We start from the raw sequence: 18946 nt of genomic DNA on the forward strand, positions 1-18946 counted from the left end.
TACAGCCCCTGCCCCTTGCTGGCTTTCACAGAATAAGCTGCCATCGTTGGGGGCGCAGGGTGGGTTTCGAGTGGCAAACAGCCGTCAAAGCACTGAAGCCCTTGGCCAACACCCTCGAGATCTGACTCCTGCCATGACCATGAGAGCTTGGAAGCGACCTGCCCCCAGGCGAGCTCTGCCTGCAGCCTGGGGAGAGCTCGAAGGACAGGGCGCAGCGAAGCCACAGCCAGATTCCTGACTCACAGAAACTGTGAGATGAAGAATGTGTGCTGTGTTAAACCACTCAAGTTCAGGGTAATATTTTCCACAGCAAAAGATAATACAATAATCTATGTCTACACACATAACATCTGTATCAGGAGAAGTTTGAAGAAAAACACAAGTGTTATCTCTAGGTATTTGAGAGATTTCACCTTAATATTCTTCCTGCTTTTTATTTTCTGATTTTCCTACAATGATCATGTATTATTTATGTAATGTTAAAAATTAGATTTTAAATGGACCTTTAATTTGTCTTACCATTACCCCCTAAAACCTCTTCTAAGTTATCATCAGAGTATCTGCACTGGGCTTCCCTGGTGGTGCAGTGGTTGGGAGTCCGCCTGCCAATGCAGGGGACGCGGGTTCGTGTCCCGGTCTGGGAGGATCCCACATGCTGCGGAGCGTGAGCCCTGGCTGCTGAGCCTGCACGTCCGGAGGCTGTGCTCCGCAACAGGAGAGGCCACAGCAGTGAGAGGCCCACGTACCACAAAAAAAAAAAGAGTATCTGCACTATGTACAGAGAAATAAGATTTGCTAAAGTAATTCATCCTGACCCCTTTAGGAATTATCAGTTTCATGGTAAGTTATGAAATGGAATTTCACTTCACTGAAAAACAGTAACAATGGCTGAAGAGATAAACACATGTCACAAGTGTATCTAATTAAGCCCTAATGGCATGAGAAAGGACACTGGTCAGCAGCTCATTACTTCACAGCCACACTCACCTCTGCTATCTGGAGGATACGGTCCATGGTGGACACTCGCTCTTGCCCAGGCTGATTGTGGAGGTTGCCGTCAAGGCGTGAAAAATCAAACGGGATCAGGCAGGTCACGGAGAGCCACAGGAGGAGAATGTAGCGGGTCTCCCAGGTCTACAGGGCCAAGTCAAAGCAACATAACTCCTGTGCAAGGGCATCCACGCAGTCCTGCTACCCCCTCCCGCTCAGCGCCCACCCAGGTCTCCAAACGCCAGGGCCTCGGAGCCAGGCTGCAGAGCACCGCAACCCACCACATGCCCTGGGGCATGCAGCCAAGAGAAACAGCAAAAGGAACAAAGAAAAATCATAACATGTCAGTCTAATGGCTTCTCATCACTGGTACCCTTCAGCGTGCAATCAGCTGTTCAAGAAAATGGAAAACAGAGAAAAAGATTAAAAAAACATAAGACTTAAGAATAAAGAAAAAATTCTCAACTTCCAGTCACAGAGGAGTCAATAAAACAAGATTCTGCTTTGGTCCCAGACTCCCCATCAGAGGCATGAGAAGCAGAGGAGAGCAGGGCACATGCACAGCAAGACAATTCCCTGAGTTTGCAGTTACAACCTGCGTGCCCTTCTGAACGTGTCCTGGGCCCAAGAGCGCTCCCCAGCACGCTGGACTGCAAGGTTGGCCACTGGCGGGCATCTGGGAACCTGGTTTTCGGGGAACGTTCCCACCATTCCCTAACTGATGAGGGTCACTCTGTGCCCAGGCCGTTTGTACCAACCATGTGGCTTATGCTGAACACCTGCTTTCCTTCTGGGTTTTAGTATGTGCCTGGCGGAGTACCCACATGACCAGCCCGCACAGAAATCGTGGGTGCCGGCCCCTACGACCTTCCTGGTGGACAACACCTCATACGTGTTCTCACAACTTGGTGCTGCGGAATCACAAGTGCCTTGCGTGACCCAACGGGGAGACGACTCCGGAAGCTCACTCCTGGTTTCCTCTGGACTTCGCCCCATGTGCCTTCTCCCTCTGCTGATTTTGCTGTAGTAAATCATAGCCATAAGGATGACTACATGCCAATTCTTGTAGTGATCCTAGGAAATCACTGGACTTGGGGTGGTCTTGGGGACCCCCAACATAGTTCTATTTTAAGTTAAAAAAATTTGGATGATGATATAGTTATCATCACACTGTACGGAGGTTTATTGTTTTCTTTATAAAGGGCATTTTTTTAAACAAAATAATTTAAAGTAACATACATAAAAAGAGAAAGCCAAAGGAAAAAAATGAAAAGAGAGGGAATGACACAAAATAGTATAAGATAAAACTGAAGGAAACAGGAAAGGAAGCTGCCAGTGCAGGAGCAGGGAAAACCAGGGAATAAGTCGGGGGGACAGGAAATGAAGAGGAGGAAAGGGACACTCACTTCATGGTCTTTAGGATTCTGATCTGTAAACATATCCAAAACAGGGTGCACATCAGCTACTTCGTGTGGAAATAAACGAAGAAATGTTTTATATCCTCGAACCTATCAAATAAAGACATTGAATTATTATATAATTAGAAAATAAAGTAGCAAAATTATTTTTTTCTCTATTACCAAAAATCACCACCTATGCCACCCAACGATCAAAGAGAATTACATCACATTACAGTGATACAACTTAGTAAGACTAACAATAAGAAAGCTACCTTTACTTCTTAAATCATTTCATAAATATGTTGTCCCAATTTGACCAACCAATCTTGGTTCATCAGAAATATAGCTATGTTACAAACTAACAAGTTTTGCTTCTACCTTGATTATGAGGAATAAGTCCTCGGGAACCCAGAAGGTCCCAAATTCATTAAGGCTTCCATGAAACGCGGTGGCACTACACCTTCAGGAGAGACCCTGCATTCAACTAACTGAGGGCAAGGAGTGTGCACACAGGCCTCCCTCCACCACACAGCAGGCCCCACAGAAGCAAAACCCCAGCCGAGATGGCCAAGTCTCTCCCATGGTACGTATGAGCCAGCACACACATCACCTGGGAGCCTGTAAGAATGCAGAATATCAGGCCTCACAGCAGACCCACTTACTCAGAACCTGCATCATAAAAAGATCCCTGAAAAGCTATCTGCACATCCACATCTGAGAAGCACTTCCACTTCCAAGTTTATTTCCTTTTTCCTCGTAAGAAACTTTTCTCAGTTACTCACATATATATATGTATATATGTATATATATCCTCTCCGTCCCTTTCTGGCTAGCTGGTGCTTGATCCATTCAAATACAAGACGCAGAAAACAATGCTGAAAAGCACTGTTTCAGCCAAAGGGTCCCCTGGATCACTAACATCTGATCTCCAGCACATGGTAAAAAGAGAAAGCATGAAACCCACAACTTTTGTATGAGAACAATCTTTCCTGAGAGATACCATTTTGGAAGGTAATTCTGGACCGAGTATATTAAGAAAGTGTTCTGTCAACTACAAAGTGGTATGTAAATATTACCTTGGTGATGATGTAAAGAAATTTAAAAGCCAGATGTACGAGGTCAGCCGGAGATTTCTTATCTTGCACAAATTCCAACAACAAGTTCATCATCCATTCTAGAGAAAAACATATATAAAATATTTCCTGTTAAACATCAACATGACATTAAAACAAAATGCCAAAAGAAAAAAGGGCTATTTAGAAATATAAGAATGGTTTAATATTAGTAAATCTATATAATCCAAAGTATCAATAGCGCAAAAGAAAAAAAAACACTTTCATCTTCACAGTTTCTAAAAGGGCATTAGAGTTAATACAACATTCATTCCTGCTTTTAAAATGCAAGGAAAATATTCTTATTTTTTATTATTATTCTATATCAAATCAATATCTAATACCATGCTTTACAGAAAATACCTCTACAACTACTATGACCTAGTAACAATCTGGTTCTAACCAACGTAATAAGACAGAAGAAAAAGGATTTCCACTTCCAGTTATACAGGAATAATTGATATGGAACTGCCTTACCACCACCAACAATTAGAGAACAGGACAATTATATTTTCAGACACTGGAACAACAGGCAGCGCATGGTAACAAACCAACTGCAATCTACAGCCACTCAGGCCGTCCACCAGAATTTTTAAAACCCAGTGCAGAGAGGGGGGACTCAAGCATAGCAAAGACTGGAGTTCCAGGAGGCTGAGTCAGCTGAAATTTGCAGGGCAGCATGCCAGAGGAATCTAAGCAGAGAATGAGCTCTGGAAGTCTGCAGAGGTCCCCTCGAACCTTTGGGTGAATCTTCACAGGCACAGTGGTTAGTCCACTAGGCTGGGTAAGAACTGCCAGGAAGCACTAAGGCAGCGTTCCCATAGCTCATATAGGGCTGGCATTCAAATTCCACAAGGCCAGAGTGCAGAGTCCTTGTTGAGCACCCAGAGCAACCAGCAGACATTCCAGAAATGTCTCTCCTTAGTATTAACACTAAATTAGAGAAAAACAAGAGAAAAAGCTATACCTGCCCTAACAAACCTTAAAGGATATACATGATATACAATTAACTAAACTGTCTTGCCAAACTTCAACATTCTAAAGACAAAAAACTTAAACCCAACAACATAACAATCACGATGTCTATGATCCACTAAAAATTTACTAGACATATAACTAAAACTGCTGTGACCCCTAACAGAAGGGAAACCAGTCAACAGAAATGACGAGGGACTTCCCTGGTGGTGCAGTGGTTGAGAATCCATCTGCCGATGCAGGGGACATGGGTTCAATCCCTGGCCCAGGAAGATCCCACATGCCACAGAAACAAAGCCCGTGCGCCACAACTACTGAGCCTGTGCTCTAGAGCCCATGAGCCACAACTACTGAGCCTGTGCTCTAGAGCCCACGAGCCACAGTTACTGAGCCCACGTGTCACAGCTACTGAAGCCTCCACGCCTAGAGCCCGAGCTCCACAACAAGAGAAGCCACTGCAATAAGAAGCCCACGCACCACAACGAAGAGCAGACCCCGCTCGCCACAACTAGAGAAAGCCCGCACATAGCAACGAAGACCCCACGCAGCCAAAAATAAATAAATCTATTAAAAAACAAAAAAAGTAAAAGGGAGAAGAAAGATACACCAAGCAATCACTAACTATAAGGAAGCTGGAGAGGCCACATCAGTATCAGACAAAATAGACTTCAGAACAAGGACTATTACAGAGATAAAGGGAACTTTTTTGGGGAGGCCGTGCCACTCAGTTTTCGGGATTTTAGTTCCCTGACCAGAGATTGAACCCGGGCGCCCTGCAGTGGAAGCACAGAATCCTAACCACTGGACAGCAAGGGAATTCCCAAAGAAGACATTTTATAATGATATAAGGATCAATTCATCATGAAGACTTAACCATCCTACAAGAGCATACATGAAATTAAAGAACTTCAAGATAAAGCAAAAACTGAGAGAACTGAAAGGAGGAAGAGACAAATCTATAGAGCTGAACATTTCAATACTCCTCTCCCAAGAATTGATAGAACAACTGAAAACAAAATCAGTAAGGACATAAAAGACCCAAATAACACTACTGACCACCTTATTTAAATGACATTTATAGGGCTTCCCTGGTGGCGCAGTGGTTGAGAGTCCGCCTGCCGATGCAGTGGACGCGGGTTTGTGCCCCGGTCCGGGAGGATCCCCTTTGCCGCAGAGCAGCTGGGCCCGTGAGCCATGGCCGCTGAGCCTGCGCATCCGGAGCCTGTGCTCTGCAATGGGAGAGGCCACAACAGTAAGAGGCCTGCGTACCCCAAAAAAAAAAAAAAATGACATTTATAGAGCACTCCAACCAAAAGCAGAAAGACATTCTTCTCAAGTACACATGGAATTCTGAACAAAACAGAACCATATGCTGGGCTACAAGTCTTAATAAGTGTAAAAGGTTGCAATTTGCACCTAGGAAATGCAGAGTAAAACTACAATGAGATCCCACTACACACCCACTAAAATGACTAAAATCAGGGAGACTGACAATACTAAGTGCTGTTGAGGATGTAGGGCAACAGGAATTCTCATAGATTGTTGCTGGCAAGGTAAAATGGTACATACAACCTTTACGAAAACATGGCATGTTGGCAGTTTATCATAAAACCCACCTTTACTATACACCCAGCAATTCCACTCTTACATAGAAATGAAAACATACATCCACCCAAAGAATTGTCTGTGAATATTCATAGCAGCACTAGTAACAGCCCAAAGCTGGAAACAACCCAAAAGCCCATCAACAAGTGAAAGAATAAAGTATGGTTCAACAGAAAAGGAACAATCTGCTGGTACACATGCAACAACACGGATGAGTCTCAGAAATACTATTTCAACAGAAGAAACCAGAGAGTATGTAGAACACTGGTTACCCAGGGCCAGGGTGGGGGTCTTGACTGCAAAGGGACATAAACTGACTTCTTGGGGTGCTGGAAATGTTTTACACCTTAATAGTAGGGAAGGTGCACACATCTGCAAAGCTCAAACTGTATACTTAAAATGGGTGTGTTTTGGGGGCTTCCCTGGTGGTGCAGTGGTTGAGAGTCTGCCTACCAATGCAGGGGACGCGGGTTCGTGCCCCGGTCTGGGAGGATCCCACATGCTGCGGAGCAGCTGGGCCCGTGAGCCATGGCTGCTCAGCCTGCGCATCCAGAGGCTCCGCAACAGGAGAGGCCGCAACAGTGAGAGAGAGGACCGTGTACCGCAACAAAAACAAAAACAAACAAACAATAAAAAAAGGGTGTGTTTTATTGTATGTAAATTATATCTCAATAAAGTTAACTATTAAAAAAATTTTAAAGGAAGAATAAAAAGGTATATACCATGAATAAAGAGATCAAGTTAACATTATTTAAAAACCATATAATTACTTACCTTTTTAGAAAACTCAAAAGAAACTGAAAAAGTAGTGAAGTATTCCATTACACACTAAACCTTGAAAACATTATGCTGAGTTAAAGACACTAGTCACAAAAGACCGTATATTGCCTGATTCCACTATATGAAATGCACAGAATACACAAATCCACAGAGACAGATCGTGGTTACCAGGGACTGGACGGAGAGGGAATAGAAAGTGACCGCTGATGATGAGTGTAAGTTTCTTTTTGGAGTGATGAAAATGGTCAGGAATTAGTGGTGATGGATGCACAACTCTGTGATATACTAAAAAATACGTATACATTTAAAAGGGTAAACTCTATGGTATGTAAAAATAATTTTTTTTTTTTGCTGTGCCGTGCAGCTTGCAGGATTTTAGTTCCCTGACCAGGAATTGAACCCAGGCCCACTGAAGTGAAAGCATCAAGTCCTAACCACTGGACCACCAGGGAATTCCCTATGGTATATAAATTATATCACAATAAAGCTGGGTTTTTTTTGTTTGTTTGTTTGTTTTTTGCAGTACTTGGGCCTCTCACTGTTGCGGCCTCTCCCATTGCGGAGCACAGGCTCCAGACGCGCAGGCTCAGCGGCCATGGCTCACAGGCCCAGCCGCTCCGCGGCATGTGGGATCTTCCCGGACCGGGGCACGAACCCGTGTCCCCTGCGTCGGCAGGCGGACTCTCAACCACTGAGCCACCAGGGAAGCCCAAAGCTGTTATTTTTTAAAATATGTGTGTATACATATATTCCATGGCAGTGTTGCCATTTACAAAATAAGAATACAAAGTATACTTTCGCTGTACACCAGCAAAAATCAGTTAGAAAACATAACAGACAATTTCACAAGCGCAATAAAAGATAAAAAACATACTTAGAAATAAACCTAAAAAAATGTTCCCAGGAATCACCTAAAGAAAATTACCACACTTTACTGAGAGACACAAAAGATGTGAATAATTTAGAGACACAATACTATGTTCTTAGAGAGGAAAATTCAATCTTGTAAAGATGTCGAATCTCCCTACATGAATTTGTGGATTTAACAGAATTTCAAAAGAATTTTCCGGGCATGATAAAATAATTCTGAAGTGCATCTGCATTAATGAAAGGGCAAGACAACAGTGAGAAAAGTAAGAAGGTCGATTTCTGACAAAACAAATTACAATGCAATTAATGCAAACCAAAATGACAAGGATAAAAGAGCATAGAGCTAGATTAAGGGAACAGAACGGAAAGGCTAGAAGCAAAGGCCAATATATGTGAGTATTTAACACACATTTACAATGGCATTTCACATTAGGGTTGGGGGTAGCCTGCTGGACCGTTCAACAAATGAGGCTCACAATAGGAATACGAAAAATAAACTTCTAAAGCAAACTACCAAAGGCCAAACACAAAAGAAGAGACTGATAGTTGACAATATACATATATATTTTAAAATTGAGTACACAAAATATAGTATGTAACATTAAAAGGAAAAAGCAAACATCATGAAGTAGGTCCAGGACCAGCATCCACGACTATTGTTTCCTTTTTCTAAAAGGAACCTTTTCCAGTTCACTTTACATTAAACTCTCAAAACTCATTCAGATCACTCTGAACAACTCACAGTAAGTGTTACTATTTTGTGATCCACTATGAAGACAGGTTTCGGGCAAGAATAAAGGCAGTGCCACAGGTCCAAGGCTGTGACTTAGAGAGACAAGGGTCACATCACCTTTCACCTCCTGAGCAATGGGCATTCCCAGTGGGAACTGCCATGAACCCAAGATCGACCATAAAAGGTGGCCTGGGGAGCCCACCACCCTGCCCTTCCCCTGCAGCACTGCCAGCCTCAGGCAAGCTCACATCTCAGACATCAGATGCATTTTCCCTGTACCTGGCCCTCACCTAGTACCCACCAAACTTCAGTTACCACTCACGAGGCTTGCAAGCTTTCCCAGGAAGAAAGAAGACAGGGCTGATCAAAGAATCCTAGAATCCAGAATTTAGAGACTTTTTAAAGCATTTGTTTAAAACAGCCTTGAGGACTTGTAGATTTCTCATCATCTTCAGTCTGAGGGTCTGAGTGGACTGTCTGCATTTAAATCTTGGCTGGAACACTAACTAGCTGTATGTCCTTGGGTAAGTTAACCTCTCAGAACTCTACTGCATTTTCTTCTCTGTAAACTGTGGTTAATAATAATGACCTTCCAGAACTTCCCTGGTGGCGCAGCGGTTAAGAATTCGCCTGCCAGTGCCGGGGACACAGGTTCAAGCCCTGCTTTGGAAAGACCCTACATGCTGTGGAGCAACTAAGTCTGTGGGCCACAACTACTGAGCCTGTGTTCTAGAGCCTGCAAGCCACAGTTTACTGAGCCCGCAAGCCACAACTACTCAGCCTGCATGCCACAAATACTAAGCCTGTGTGCCTAGAGCCCATGCTCCACAACAGGGGAAGCCATCACAATGAGTAGCTTACGCACCACAATGAAGAGAAGCCCCCGCTCACCGCAACCAAAGAAAAGCCTGCACCCAGCAACAAAGACCCAACACAGCTGAAAATTTAAAAAATAATAATTTTTAAAAAATTTTTAAATAAACTGCATGTGCAAAAAAATAAATTAATAATAATAATGATGACCTTCCACAAGTATTATGAGGTTACTATGATGATTAAATTAACTGATTCATTTAAAAATTGTTTAGAACAAGGTAAAAACATTTAGTGAATGGATAAGAATGGACAATTCACAAAGGGAGAAATACTGTACAAATGTAACAATAAATGTTAAAAAAAAAAATTCACCCTCACTAGGAAACAACAAAATGCAAAATAAAAGCACATGATCCCTTTTCATCCTTTAATAGATAACTTTATGTTGGTAAAGATTTCAAATATTTAAATCCAGTCTTGGCAACAATGTAAAGAAAAGGACACTTTGATATACTGTGGATGGAAACATAAGGTGAATTTGAAGTATCAAAAGCCCACCACTCCCACTTCCTGAAAATTACTCTAACAAAGTATCTGGAAATTGCGCAAAGAGGTGTGTTAAGGATGTTTGCTGGGCTACTTGCAAGAGTACAAAACTGCACAAAACAGGAGTCTACACACATCTGCCTCTCACTGCTCCTAAGACCCAGTAAAATAAAAGTACAGCTGCACAAAATGGAAAGTCCTGACCAGCTGCAAGAATAGGGAGAAAGCGGTTGTAAAGAATTCTGGGAGAGGGACTTCCCTGGTGGTCCAGTGTTTAAGACTTCGCCTTCCATTGCAGGGGATGTGGGTTTGATCCCTGGTCAGGGAGCTAAGATCCCACATGCCTCACGGCCAAAAAACCCAAAACATAAAACAGAAGCAATATTGTAACAAATTCAATAAACACTTTAAAAACGGTCCACATCAAAAAAAAGGACTTCTGGGAGAAAGGCAGCTCCAAATCAAGCAGGCAGAGAAGGCCATGTCATAAATGCCCACCTGCACAGCCAAGGAGAGCTCAGAGCCAGCAGGTGCAGTGGGGCCCAAAGCAGGGAGGGGTCTGCAATCGCTGTAGCCCCAGAATCACTCACCAGGGACCAAACTCTGAACAAATACTTAGGTAAATGAAGGATTCTCCATACAGCTGTTACAACTGCTAACAGCTATAAAACAGGAAATCGTCAGTAACACAATAATAGTGGGGGACCTTAACACCTCACTTACACCAAAGGACAGATCATCCAGACAGAAAATTAATAAGGAAACACAAGCTTTAAATGACACAATAGACCAGATAGATTTAATTGATATTTAAAGGACATTCCATCCAAAAACAGCAAATTGCACTTTCTTCTCAAGGGCACATGAACATTCTCCAGGATAGATCACATTTTGGGTCACAAATCAAGCCTCGGTAAATTTAAGAAAATTGAAATTATATCAAGCATCTTTTCTGACCACGATGCTATGAGATTAGAAATCAATTACAGGGAAAAAAAACCCGTAAAAAACAAACACATGGAGGCTAAACAATACGTTACTAAATAACCAAGAGATCACTGAAGAAATCAAAAAGGAAATCAAAAAATACCTATAAATAAATTAAAATAAATAAATACCTAGAGACAAATTACAATGAAAACACGACAATCCAAAACCTATGGGATGCAGCAAAAGCAGTTCTAAGAGGGAAGTTTATAGCAACACAAGCCTACCTCAAGAAACAAGAAAAATCTCAAATAAACAATCTAACCTTATACCTAAAGGAACAAGAGAAAGAAGAATAAACAAAACCCAAAGTTAGTAGAAGGAAAGAAATCATAACAATCAGAGCAGAAATAAATGAAATAGAAACAAAGAAAACAATAGCAAAGATCAATAAAACTAAAAGCTGGTCCTTTAAGATAAATAAAATTGATAAAGCCTTAGCCAGACTCATCAAGAAAAAAAGGGAGAGGACCAAAATTAATAAAATTAGAAATGAAAAAGGAGAAGTTACAATGGACACCACAGAAATACAAAGCATCCTAAGAGAGAACTAACTACAAGCAACTCTATGCCAATAAAATGGACAACCTGGAAGAAATGGACAAATCCTTGGAAAGGTATAACCTTCCAAGACTGAACCAGGAAGAAATAGAAAATATAAACAGACCGATTATCACAAGTAATGAAATTGAAACTGTGATCAAAAATCTTCCAACAAACAAAAGTCCAGGACCAGATGGCTTCACAGGTGAATTCTAATAAAACATTTAGAGAAGAGCTAACACCCATCCTTCTCAAACTCTTCCAAAAAATTGCAGAGGAAGGAACACTCCCAAACTCATTCTATGAGGCCACCATCACCCTGATAACCAAAACCAGACAAAGACACTACAAGAAAAGAAAATTATAGGCCAATTATCACTGATGAATATAGATGCAAAAATCCTCAACAAAATACCAGCAAACAGAATCCAACAACACATTAAAAGGGTCATACATCATGATCAACTGGGATTTACCCCAGGGATGCAAGGATTCTTCAATATACGCAAATCAATCGATGTGATACATGATATTAACAAACTGAAGAATAAAAACCATATGATCATCTCAATAGATGCAGAAAAAGCTTCTGACAAAATTCAACACCCATTTATGATAAAAACTCTCCAGAAAGTAGGCACAGAGGGAACCTAACTCAACAAAATAAAGGCCATATATGACAAACCCACAGCAAACATCATTCTCAATGGTGAAAAACTGAAAGCATTTCCTCTATGATCAGGAACAAGACAAGGATGTCCACTCTTGCCACTATTATTCAACATAGTTTTGGAAGTCCTAGCCACGGCAATCAGAGAGAAAAATAAATAAAAGAAATACAAATTGGAAAAGAAGAAGTAAAACTGTCACTGTTTGCAGATGACATGATACTGTACATAGAGAATCCTAAAGATGCCACCAGAAAACTATTAGAGCTAATCAATGAATTTGATAAAGTTGCAGGATACAAAATTAATGCACAGAAATCTCTTGCATTCCTATACACTAACAACAAAAAATCAGAAAGAGAAATTAAGGAAACAATCCCATTCACCACTGCAACAAAAAAAATAAAATACCTAGGAATAAACCTACCTAAGGAGGTAAAAGACCTGTACTCAGAAAACTATAAGACACCAATGAAAGAAATCAAAGATGACACAAACAGATGGAGAGATATACCATGTTCCTGGATTAGAAGAGTCAATATTGTGAAAATGTCTATACTACCCAAAGCAATCTACAGATGCAATGCAATCCCTATCAAATTACCAGTGGCATTTTTTACAGAACCAGAAGAAAAAATCTTAAAATTGGTATGGAGACACAAAAGACCCCAAAGAGCCAAAGCAGTCTTGAGGGAAAAAAATGGAGCTGGAGGAATCAGACTCCCTGACTTCAGACTATACTACAAAGCTACAGTAATCAAGACAATATGGTACTGGCACAAAAACAGAAATATAGATCAGTGGAACAGGATAGAAAGCCCAGAGATAAACCCACGCACCTATGGTCAACTAATCTATGACAAAGGAGGCAAGGATATACAATGGAGAAAAGACAGTCTCTTCAATAAGTGGTGCTGGGAAAACTGGACAGCTACATGTAAAAGAGTGAAATGAGAACACTCCCTAACACCATACACAAAAATAAACAAAAAATGGATTAGAGAGCTAAATGTAAGACCGGACACTATAAAACTCTTAGAGGAAAACATAGGAAGAACACTCTTTGACATAAATCACAGCTAGATCTTTTTTGATCCACCTCCTAGAGTAATGGAAATAAAAACAAGAATAAACAAATGGAACTTAATGAAACTTAAAAGCTTTTGCAAAGCAAAGGAGACTACAAACAAGATGAAAAGACAATCCTCAGAATGGGAGAAAATATTTGCAAATGAATCAACGGACAAAAGATTACTCCCCAAAATATATAAACAGCTCATGCAGCTCAATATTAAAAAATCAACCCAATCAAAAAATGGGCAGAAGACCTAAATAGACATTTCTCCAAAGAAGACATACAGATGGCCAAGAAGCACATGAAAAGCTACTCAATATCACTAATTATTAGAGAAATGCAAATCGAAACAACAATGAGGTATCACCTCACACCAGTTAGAATGGGTATCATCAGAAAATCTACAAACAACAAATGCTGGAGAGGGTGTGGAGAAAAGGGAACCCTCTTGCACCACTGGTGGGAATGTAAATTGGCACAGCCACTATGAAGAACAGTATGGAGGTTCCTTAAAAAACTAAAAATAGAGCTACCATATGACCCAGCAATCCCACTACTGGACATATAGCCAGAGAAAACCATAATTCAAAAAGACACGCGCACCCCAATGTTCACTGCAGCACTATTTACAATAGCCAGGTCATGGAAGCAACCTAAATGCCCACCGACAGACAAATGGGTAAAGAAGATGTGGTACATATATACAATGGAATATTACTCAGCCATAAAAAGGAACGAAACTGGGTCATTTGTAGAGACGTGGATGGATCTAGAGACTGTCATACAGAGTGAAGTAAGTCAGAAAGAGAAAAACAAATATCGTATATTAACGCATACACGTGGAACCTACAAAAATGGTACAGATGAACCAGTTTGCAGGGCAGAAATACAGACACACATGTAAAGAACAAACGTATGGACTCCAAGGGGGGGAACTGGCGGGGGGGGTGGGATGAATTGGGAGATTGGGATTGACATATATACACTAATATGTATAAAATAGATAACTAGGGGCTTCCCTGGTGGCGCAGTGGTTGGGAGTCCGCCTGCTGATACAGGGGACACGGGTTCGTGCCCCGGTCCGGGAAGATCCCATGTGCCGCGGAGCAGCTGGGCCCATGACCCATGGCCACTGGGCCTGCGCACCCTGTGCTCCGCAACGGAAGAGTCCGCAACAGTGAGAGGCCCACGTACCACAAAAAAAAAAAAACAGATAACTAACAAGAACCTGCTCTATAAAAAAATAAATAATTCAAAAAAAAAAACCCCAAAAAAAAGAAAAAGAAAATGCTCCAACTTACAAAACAGAAGCAGAGGAGCCCTTGTCTGCATCCATTTGGTCTGAAACACGGACAGAACCAGCAAGATGAAAAGATCAAATTACAAAGAAAAGCTGACCCCAGGGGAAAGAGGAGAACCTCGGGAACAATAGAGAACAGCCAGAACTCAGCTCAGAGAGACTCGGAAAGACAGCACAGCACTCACGGAAGAACAGAGACCAGGAAAGCAGGTGATTCCAGTGCTTCCCTCAGCAACCCCCCACCTCCAAACCCCAGTAAATCAACGAAGAGAAACAAATCCACAAGGAAAAAGAGAACAGAAGAAACAGTAGCTAAGAGACTTCAGCAGTGACTTCCAAGTTGTAACTGAGCTGCACAGGGGAAGTACAGAAGCAGAGAGCCCAGCGGTGGGTCACAGCCGGGAGGCCAGAGGCCTGAGGTGCTGGGGTCAGCCCAGGGTAGGACAAAGGTGGGGCTGAAAACAGGAGGAGTGGTCCAAGGCTCCAGGCCACAGCACCGTGCCCATACAGGCAGAAGACTAAACGTTTACTTTTTTTTTTCAATAAATTTATTTATTTTATTTTTGGCTGTGTTGGGTCTTCCTTGCCGCGCACGGGCTTTCTCTAGTTGCAGCGAGCGGGGGCTACTCTTCGTTGTGATGCGTGGGCTTCTCATTGCGGTGGCTTCTCTCGTTGTGGAGCACAGGCTCTAGGCGTGCGGGCTTCAGTAGTTGTGGCTCGCGGGCTCTAGAGCGCAGGCTCAGTAGTTGTGGCACTCGGCCTTAGCTGCTCCGCAACATGCGGCATCTTCCCAGACCCGGGCTCAAACCCGTGTCCCCTGCACTGGCAGGCGGATTCTTAAGCACTGCGCCACCAGGGAAGCCCTAAAGGTTTACTCTTGCGAATGGAGAATACCACAGTCACTAGCCATATTTGGGGTTTTTTTAACTTAAATCAAATAAAATTTAAGATTCAAAGAAAAAAACAAAAAATAAAATAAAATTCAGTTTCTCAGTCATACGAGCCATATTTCAAGTGCTCCACAGTCACATGTGGCTAGTGGTGACCTTACCAGACAGCACAGATCTAGAACATTCCATCACTGCACAGAGCTATCCTGGACAGAGGTGTCCTGAAGAGAGTAGGCTGAAGGGCTTAGAGCTGGAAACCAGGCTTGGTGCCTGACTCAAAAGGTAATTCTGGGCTAGGAGGCCCACAGCAGGACCCTCCTCACAGGGCCACAGGGCCCAGCAGCTGGATGTGTCCTCCCCAGGGAGGAAAACCGGACCTGTAAGACAACTTTGAAATATACCAAACCAAGGACAAGCACTCTTATAAAGTAAAAACAACTGTCAAAATAAATTCAAGAACATCTTCTACATGCAAAACAAAGATCCAAAAGCAGAACTATAAGGGAAAAGCTTAGGGACCCAGAGGATCACTCCTGGAAATTCACAGGCACACCAGAAGAAGGCAGAACAGAGAAACGATCAAAAACACACCAGAAGTAAAGCTCCCTGTACCAAAGGATGCAAGTCTTCAGCCTAAAATTGTCCAGCTAATGCCCAGCATAAGAAAAAAAGCCTAGCGCGAGTCATACCCTCCTAAAATATGAGGTTCTAGAAAAGCCTCCTGAAAAAGAAACTCAAATTTGGACATGGCATAACTGGATGAGGGAAGACGATGGACCCATGCCTTCCATCCCCACCAAGCCAAGCTGCCAACCACGCATGAAATGTATTTATTCTGCCTGAGATAGCTGAGAGTTCAGAAAACTTACCTTCTACAAAACCTGTTAAAAAAGAAAAACCAGCACGCACAGCACCAGCCCACTTTTTAAAAGGCACCTGTGTGCACACTGAGGCTAACCCTTGGTGTCTCCCTGGTGATGTGTCTAAGATCTCCACAGCCCTGGGGGCAAGCAGCGCTGATGACCCCATATCACGGGCGGAAAACTCAGGCACAGAGCAGCTAAGTGGCAGAGCTGGCATGTAAATCTAGGTGGTCTAGCCCCGGGGTTTGTGACCCCAACCCCCATACCATGCTGCCCTTCAACTTAAATTACTATCGCTACCTTCCTCCTTCTCAAGTTCACTGCCAGGAGCAGGTGTTACTACTGTAGGCCCCATTAACCAGTAAGGCCCGGGCACTTTATCCTGATACCCTCTGCTTGTGCACAGGTGCACAAACACACACACACACACACACACACACACACACTCCATGCACCAAGGCCTCTGTGATCATCTGTAACTGAACGATCAAAAATCAAAATCCTCAGCCTCTATTCTTACCTAGGTGTGGGTCCAACAGGTGAGGCTGCTCCTGATATTTGTCCATTATTACTAAAAAGAAAAACAATGTGAGAATTAACATGCACATGAGCCTGGGAAACACTCGAGTTTTCCCACGCTGACTTGCAGGGCAGCTCCCAAGAGCACAGGCCAGCTGGAGTGAGCCCCCACCCACCCACTTCCTCAGGGCCACTGTGCCCTGGCCTCTGCCCTCTGCTTGCTCAGCACACCTTCCTCTCAGGTCCTCGCTTCTTCCTTCCTTCACGGCCTGCTGACAGCCAAGCTGAGTTCTCCCCTTCATTAGACACACACCTTCCACACCCTTCACTCTCCTCTGCCACACACACCAAGCCATGTGCCCTCCCAGGCCTCACACCACGGCCTTCTTAATCCCATGCAGCCTGGTTTCCACTCCTACCAGCAGCTAGAACTGCTCCTATCAGATCCCACGACCACTTGGGTTACGGCAGTTTTTATGCACCACACCTGACCACTCCCTAGGAATGGGAAAGTGGGCTTTCACTGGTCCCTGGATATACACCTCACCCTCAGGACAGTTCTACGCCAGAAGTATTTTCAGTGCTAACCGCAGCCGACAGCCAGAGAAACAGCACAATCAAGCAACTACCCCAAGTGGCAGAGGGGTATTCAAGCCCAGGGTTGAGTTGCCGAAGTGTGTGCTCTTTCCACTCAGCCAGCCACACTGCCCTCTCCTGAAGTTCAGAGTTGTCATTACAAACCCATGAAGACAAAATTATACAGAAATTTCTTTACCTAAAAGGATCCTCGAGGACGGTTTTACTGAATCACAAAACCCTACGTAGTTATCTAACCACGGGATCCTAAGGAGTCATTTGCAAGTTGCCCGTTATAGACAACTACAAGAGTCCGTCTAAACTTGGAGAACCTAGACTAATGACTAAGCATCCTACGGTACGCCTATCCGACATCCTGCGCTGTCCTGCACAGTCTTGGCAGAGCCATGGGCGCTGCCTACAGCTAAGGCTCTGGGTGGGGGCCCCACAACCGCACAGCCAGCCCGGCCCCCGCCCGCTCCAACCTGTTCTCGCCTCTCCTGCTCCCACTGCCCTGTCCACACAGATGTCTCGGAGGAAATGCTCTTTGCTGTGGTCCCAGGGCAGGCTGGAGACAGAACTTGGAGACGAGCCGCCCAAGGGAGGTCCACCCGCCCCCTCCTGACGGAGGTCGGCCAGGAGGCCCACTGCCCTCTCCACTTCTCACGCGTGCGCCCGTGTCTGGAACCGCAAGAAAGGAGACCTGCACAGCCTGCGCTGCCCCCTTCCCTCCTCCGGCCCGCACACACCCCGGAACCGCTCCAGGGCGCCCTCCCGGGCCGCGCGGTCTCCAAGCACCGCCGGTAGGCGGCCGAGCAGCTCCTTCGTCTCCGCGCTCTCGCCGAACGACTCGAGAGAGGCGCAGCAGGCCAGCGCCGCGTCCTCCGCCGCATCCTCCGCCCGGTCCTCCACCGGATCCTCCACGGCGTCCACGGCCGGCTCCTCGCTCAAGGCCATCCTCGGCGGCCGGACGGTGCCCGCAGACTCGCAGCCGGCTCCACACGCGGGCGGGGCGCGGGGCGCGGGGCGTGGGACACGAGGCACCGAACGCTCAAGACTGCTGAGACAGAGAAGACGGCAATAACGCCGGCCCCGCCCCACGACCTCCGACCTTGCGCGCCGGCCCCGCTACAGAGCGCGCCGGCCGCCAAAATACTGCGCGCGGAGGCGGTGCCGACCCCGAGTGAGGCGGGGCCAGAGGGCTGGGTGGGGTGACAAGATCCCACAAGCCAGCTGCGCAGCCTTCCCCGAGCACGCGCGCTGAGTTCAGGTCCCGGGGGTCTTTCTGCAAAGCCGTCTGCAGGCGCGCGGGGCTGCAGTGGGAGCGGCTCCAGCCCGCTAGACAGGCACTTTCCAGACAACGGATGAGTGGGCACTCGTAAAGCCCCGAAACAATTGGTGATTCGGGAGGAGTGATAACGGCGCGGCTCAGGTCTTCCGAGACGCACACACGGGTGGCCGAGGTGCCCGGCAGCCCCGCCCCTACACGGTGGCAGCCCGACACGCCGACCCCCTGGATACCCCGACACCCTGAGCACTCCAGGCACCCGCCAGGGCACACCCCCTACCCAAGGCTACCGCCCCCCCCCCCCCCCCCACACACACACACCCTTCTATTCGAGCAAAAAACACCAACTGCAAAACGGAGCGCGGGAGAGAAGCTGGGCAGTGGCTAAAGCACATGGGGGGAGGGGGGTC

The 18946-nt window shown here is 44.8% G+C and overlaps 1 protein-coding gene across 4 annotated transcripts in view; it reads right to left on the reverse strand.

Moving 5' to 3' along the window:
* Positions 1-18329, reverse strand: part of TBCD (tubulin folding cofactor D) — a 173797-nt gene extending 155468 nt beyond the window's left edge. For 3 of the 4 annotated variants that reach the window (XM_033847160.2, XM_073798105.1, XM_073798104.1), the window contains exons 1-5: positions 17998-18328; positions 16674-16724; positions 3467-3564; positions 2397-2498; positions 988-1134 (exon numbers count right to left, since the gene is read on the reverse strand). In XM_033847160.2, coding sequence (XP_033703051.1) covers positions 988-1134; positions 2397-2498; positions 3467-3564; positions 16674-16724; positions 17998-18205 — 606 coding nt within the window. In that variant the 5' untranslated portion in view covers positions 18206-18328. Of the gene's footprint in view, positions 1-987; positions 1135-2396; positions 2499-3466; positions 3565-16673; positions 16725-17997 lie in introns of all 4 variants that reach the window. The other variant, XM_073798103.1, reaches the window with a different exon arrangement.
* Between the last annotated feature and the right edge of the window lie 617 nt (positions 18330-18946).

This window comes from Tursiops truncatus, chromosome 20 (assembly GCF_011762595.2).
Source record: "Tursiops truncatus isolate mTurTru1 chromosome 20, mTurTru1.mat.Y, whole genome shotgun sequence".
Classification (NCBI taxonomy): domain Eukaryota; kingdom Metazoa; phylum Chordata; class Mammalia; order Artiodactyla; family Delphinidae; genus Tursiops; species Tursiops truncatus.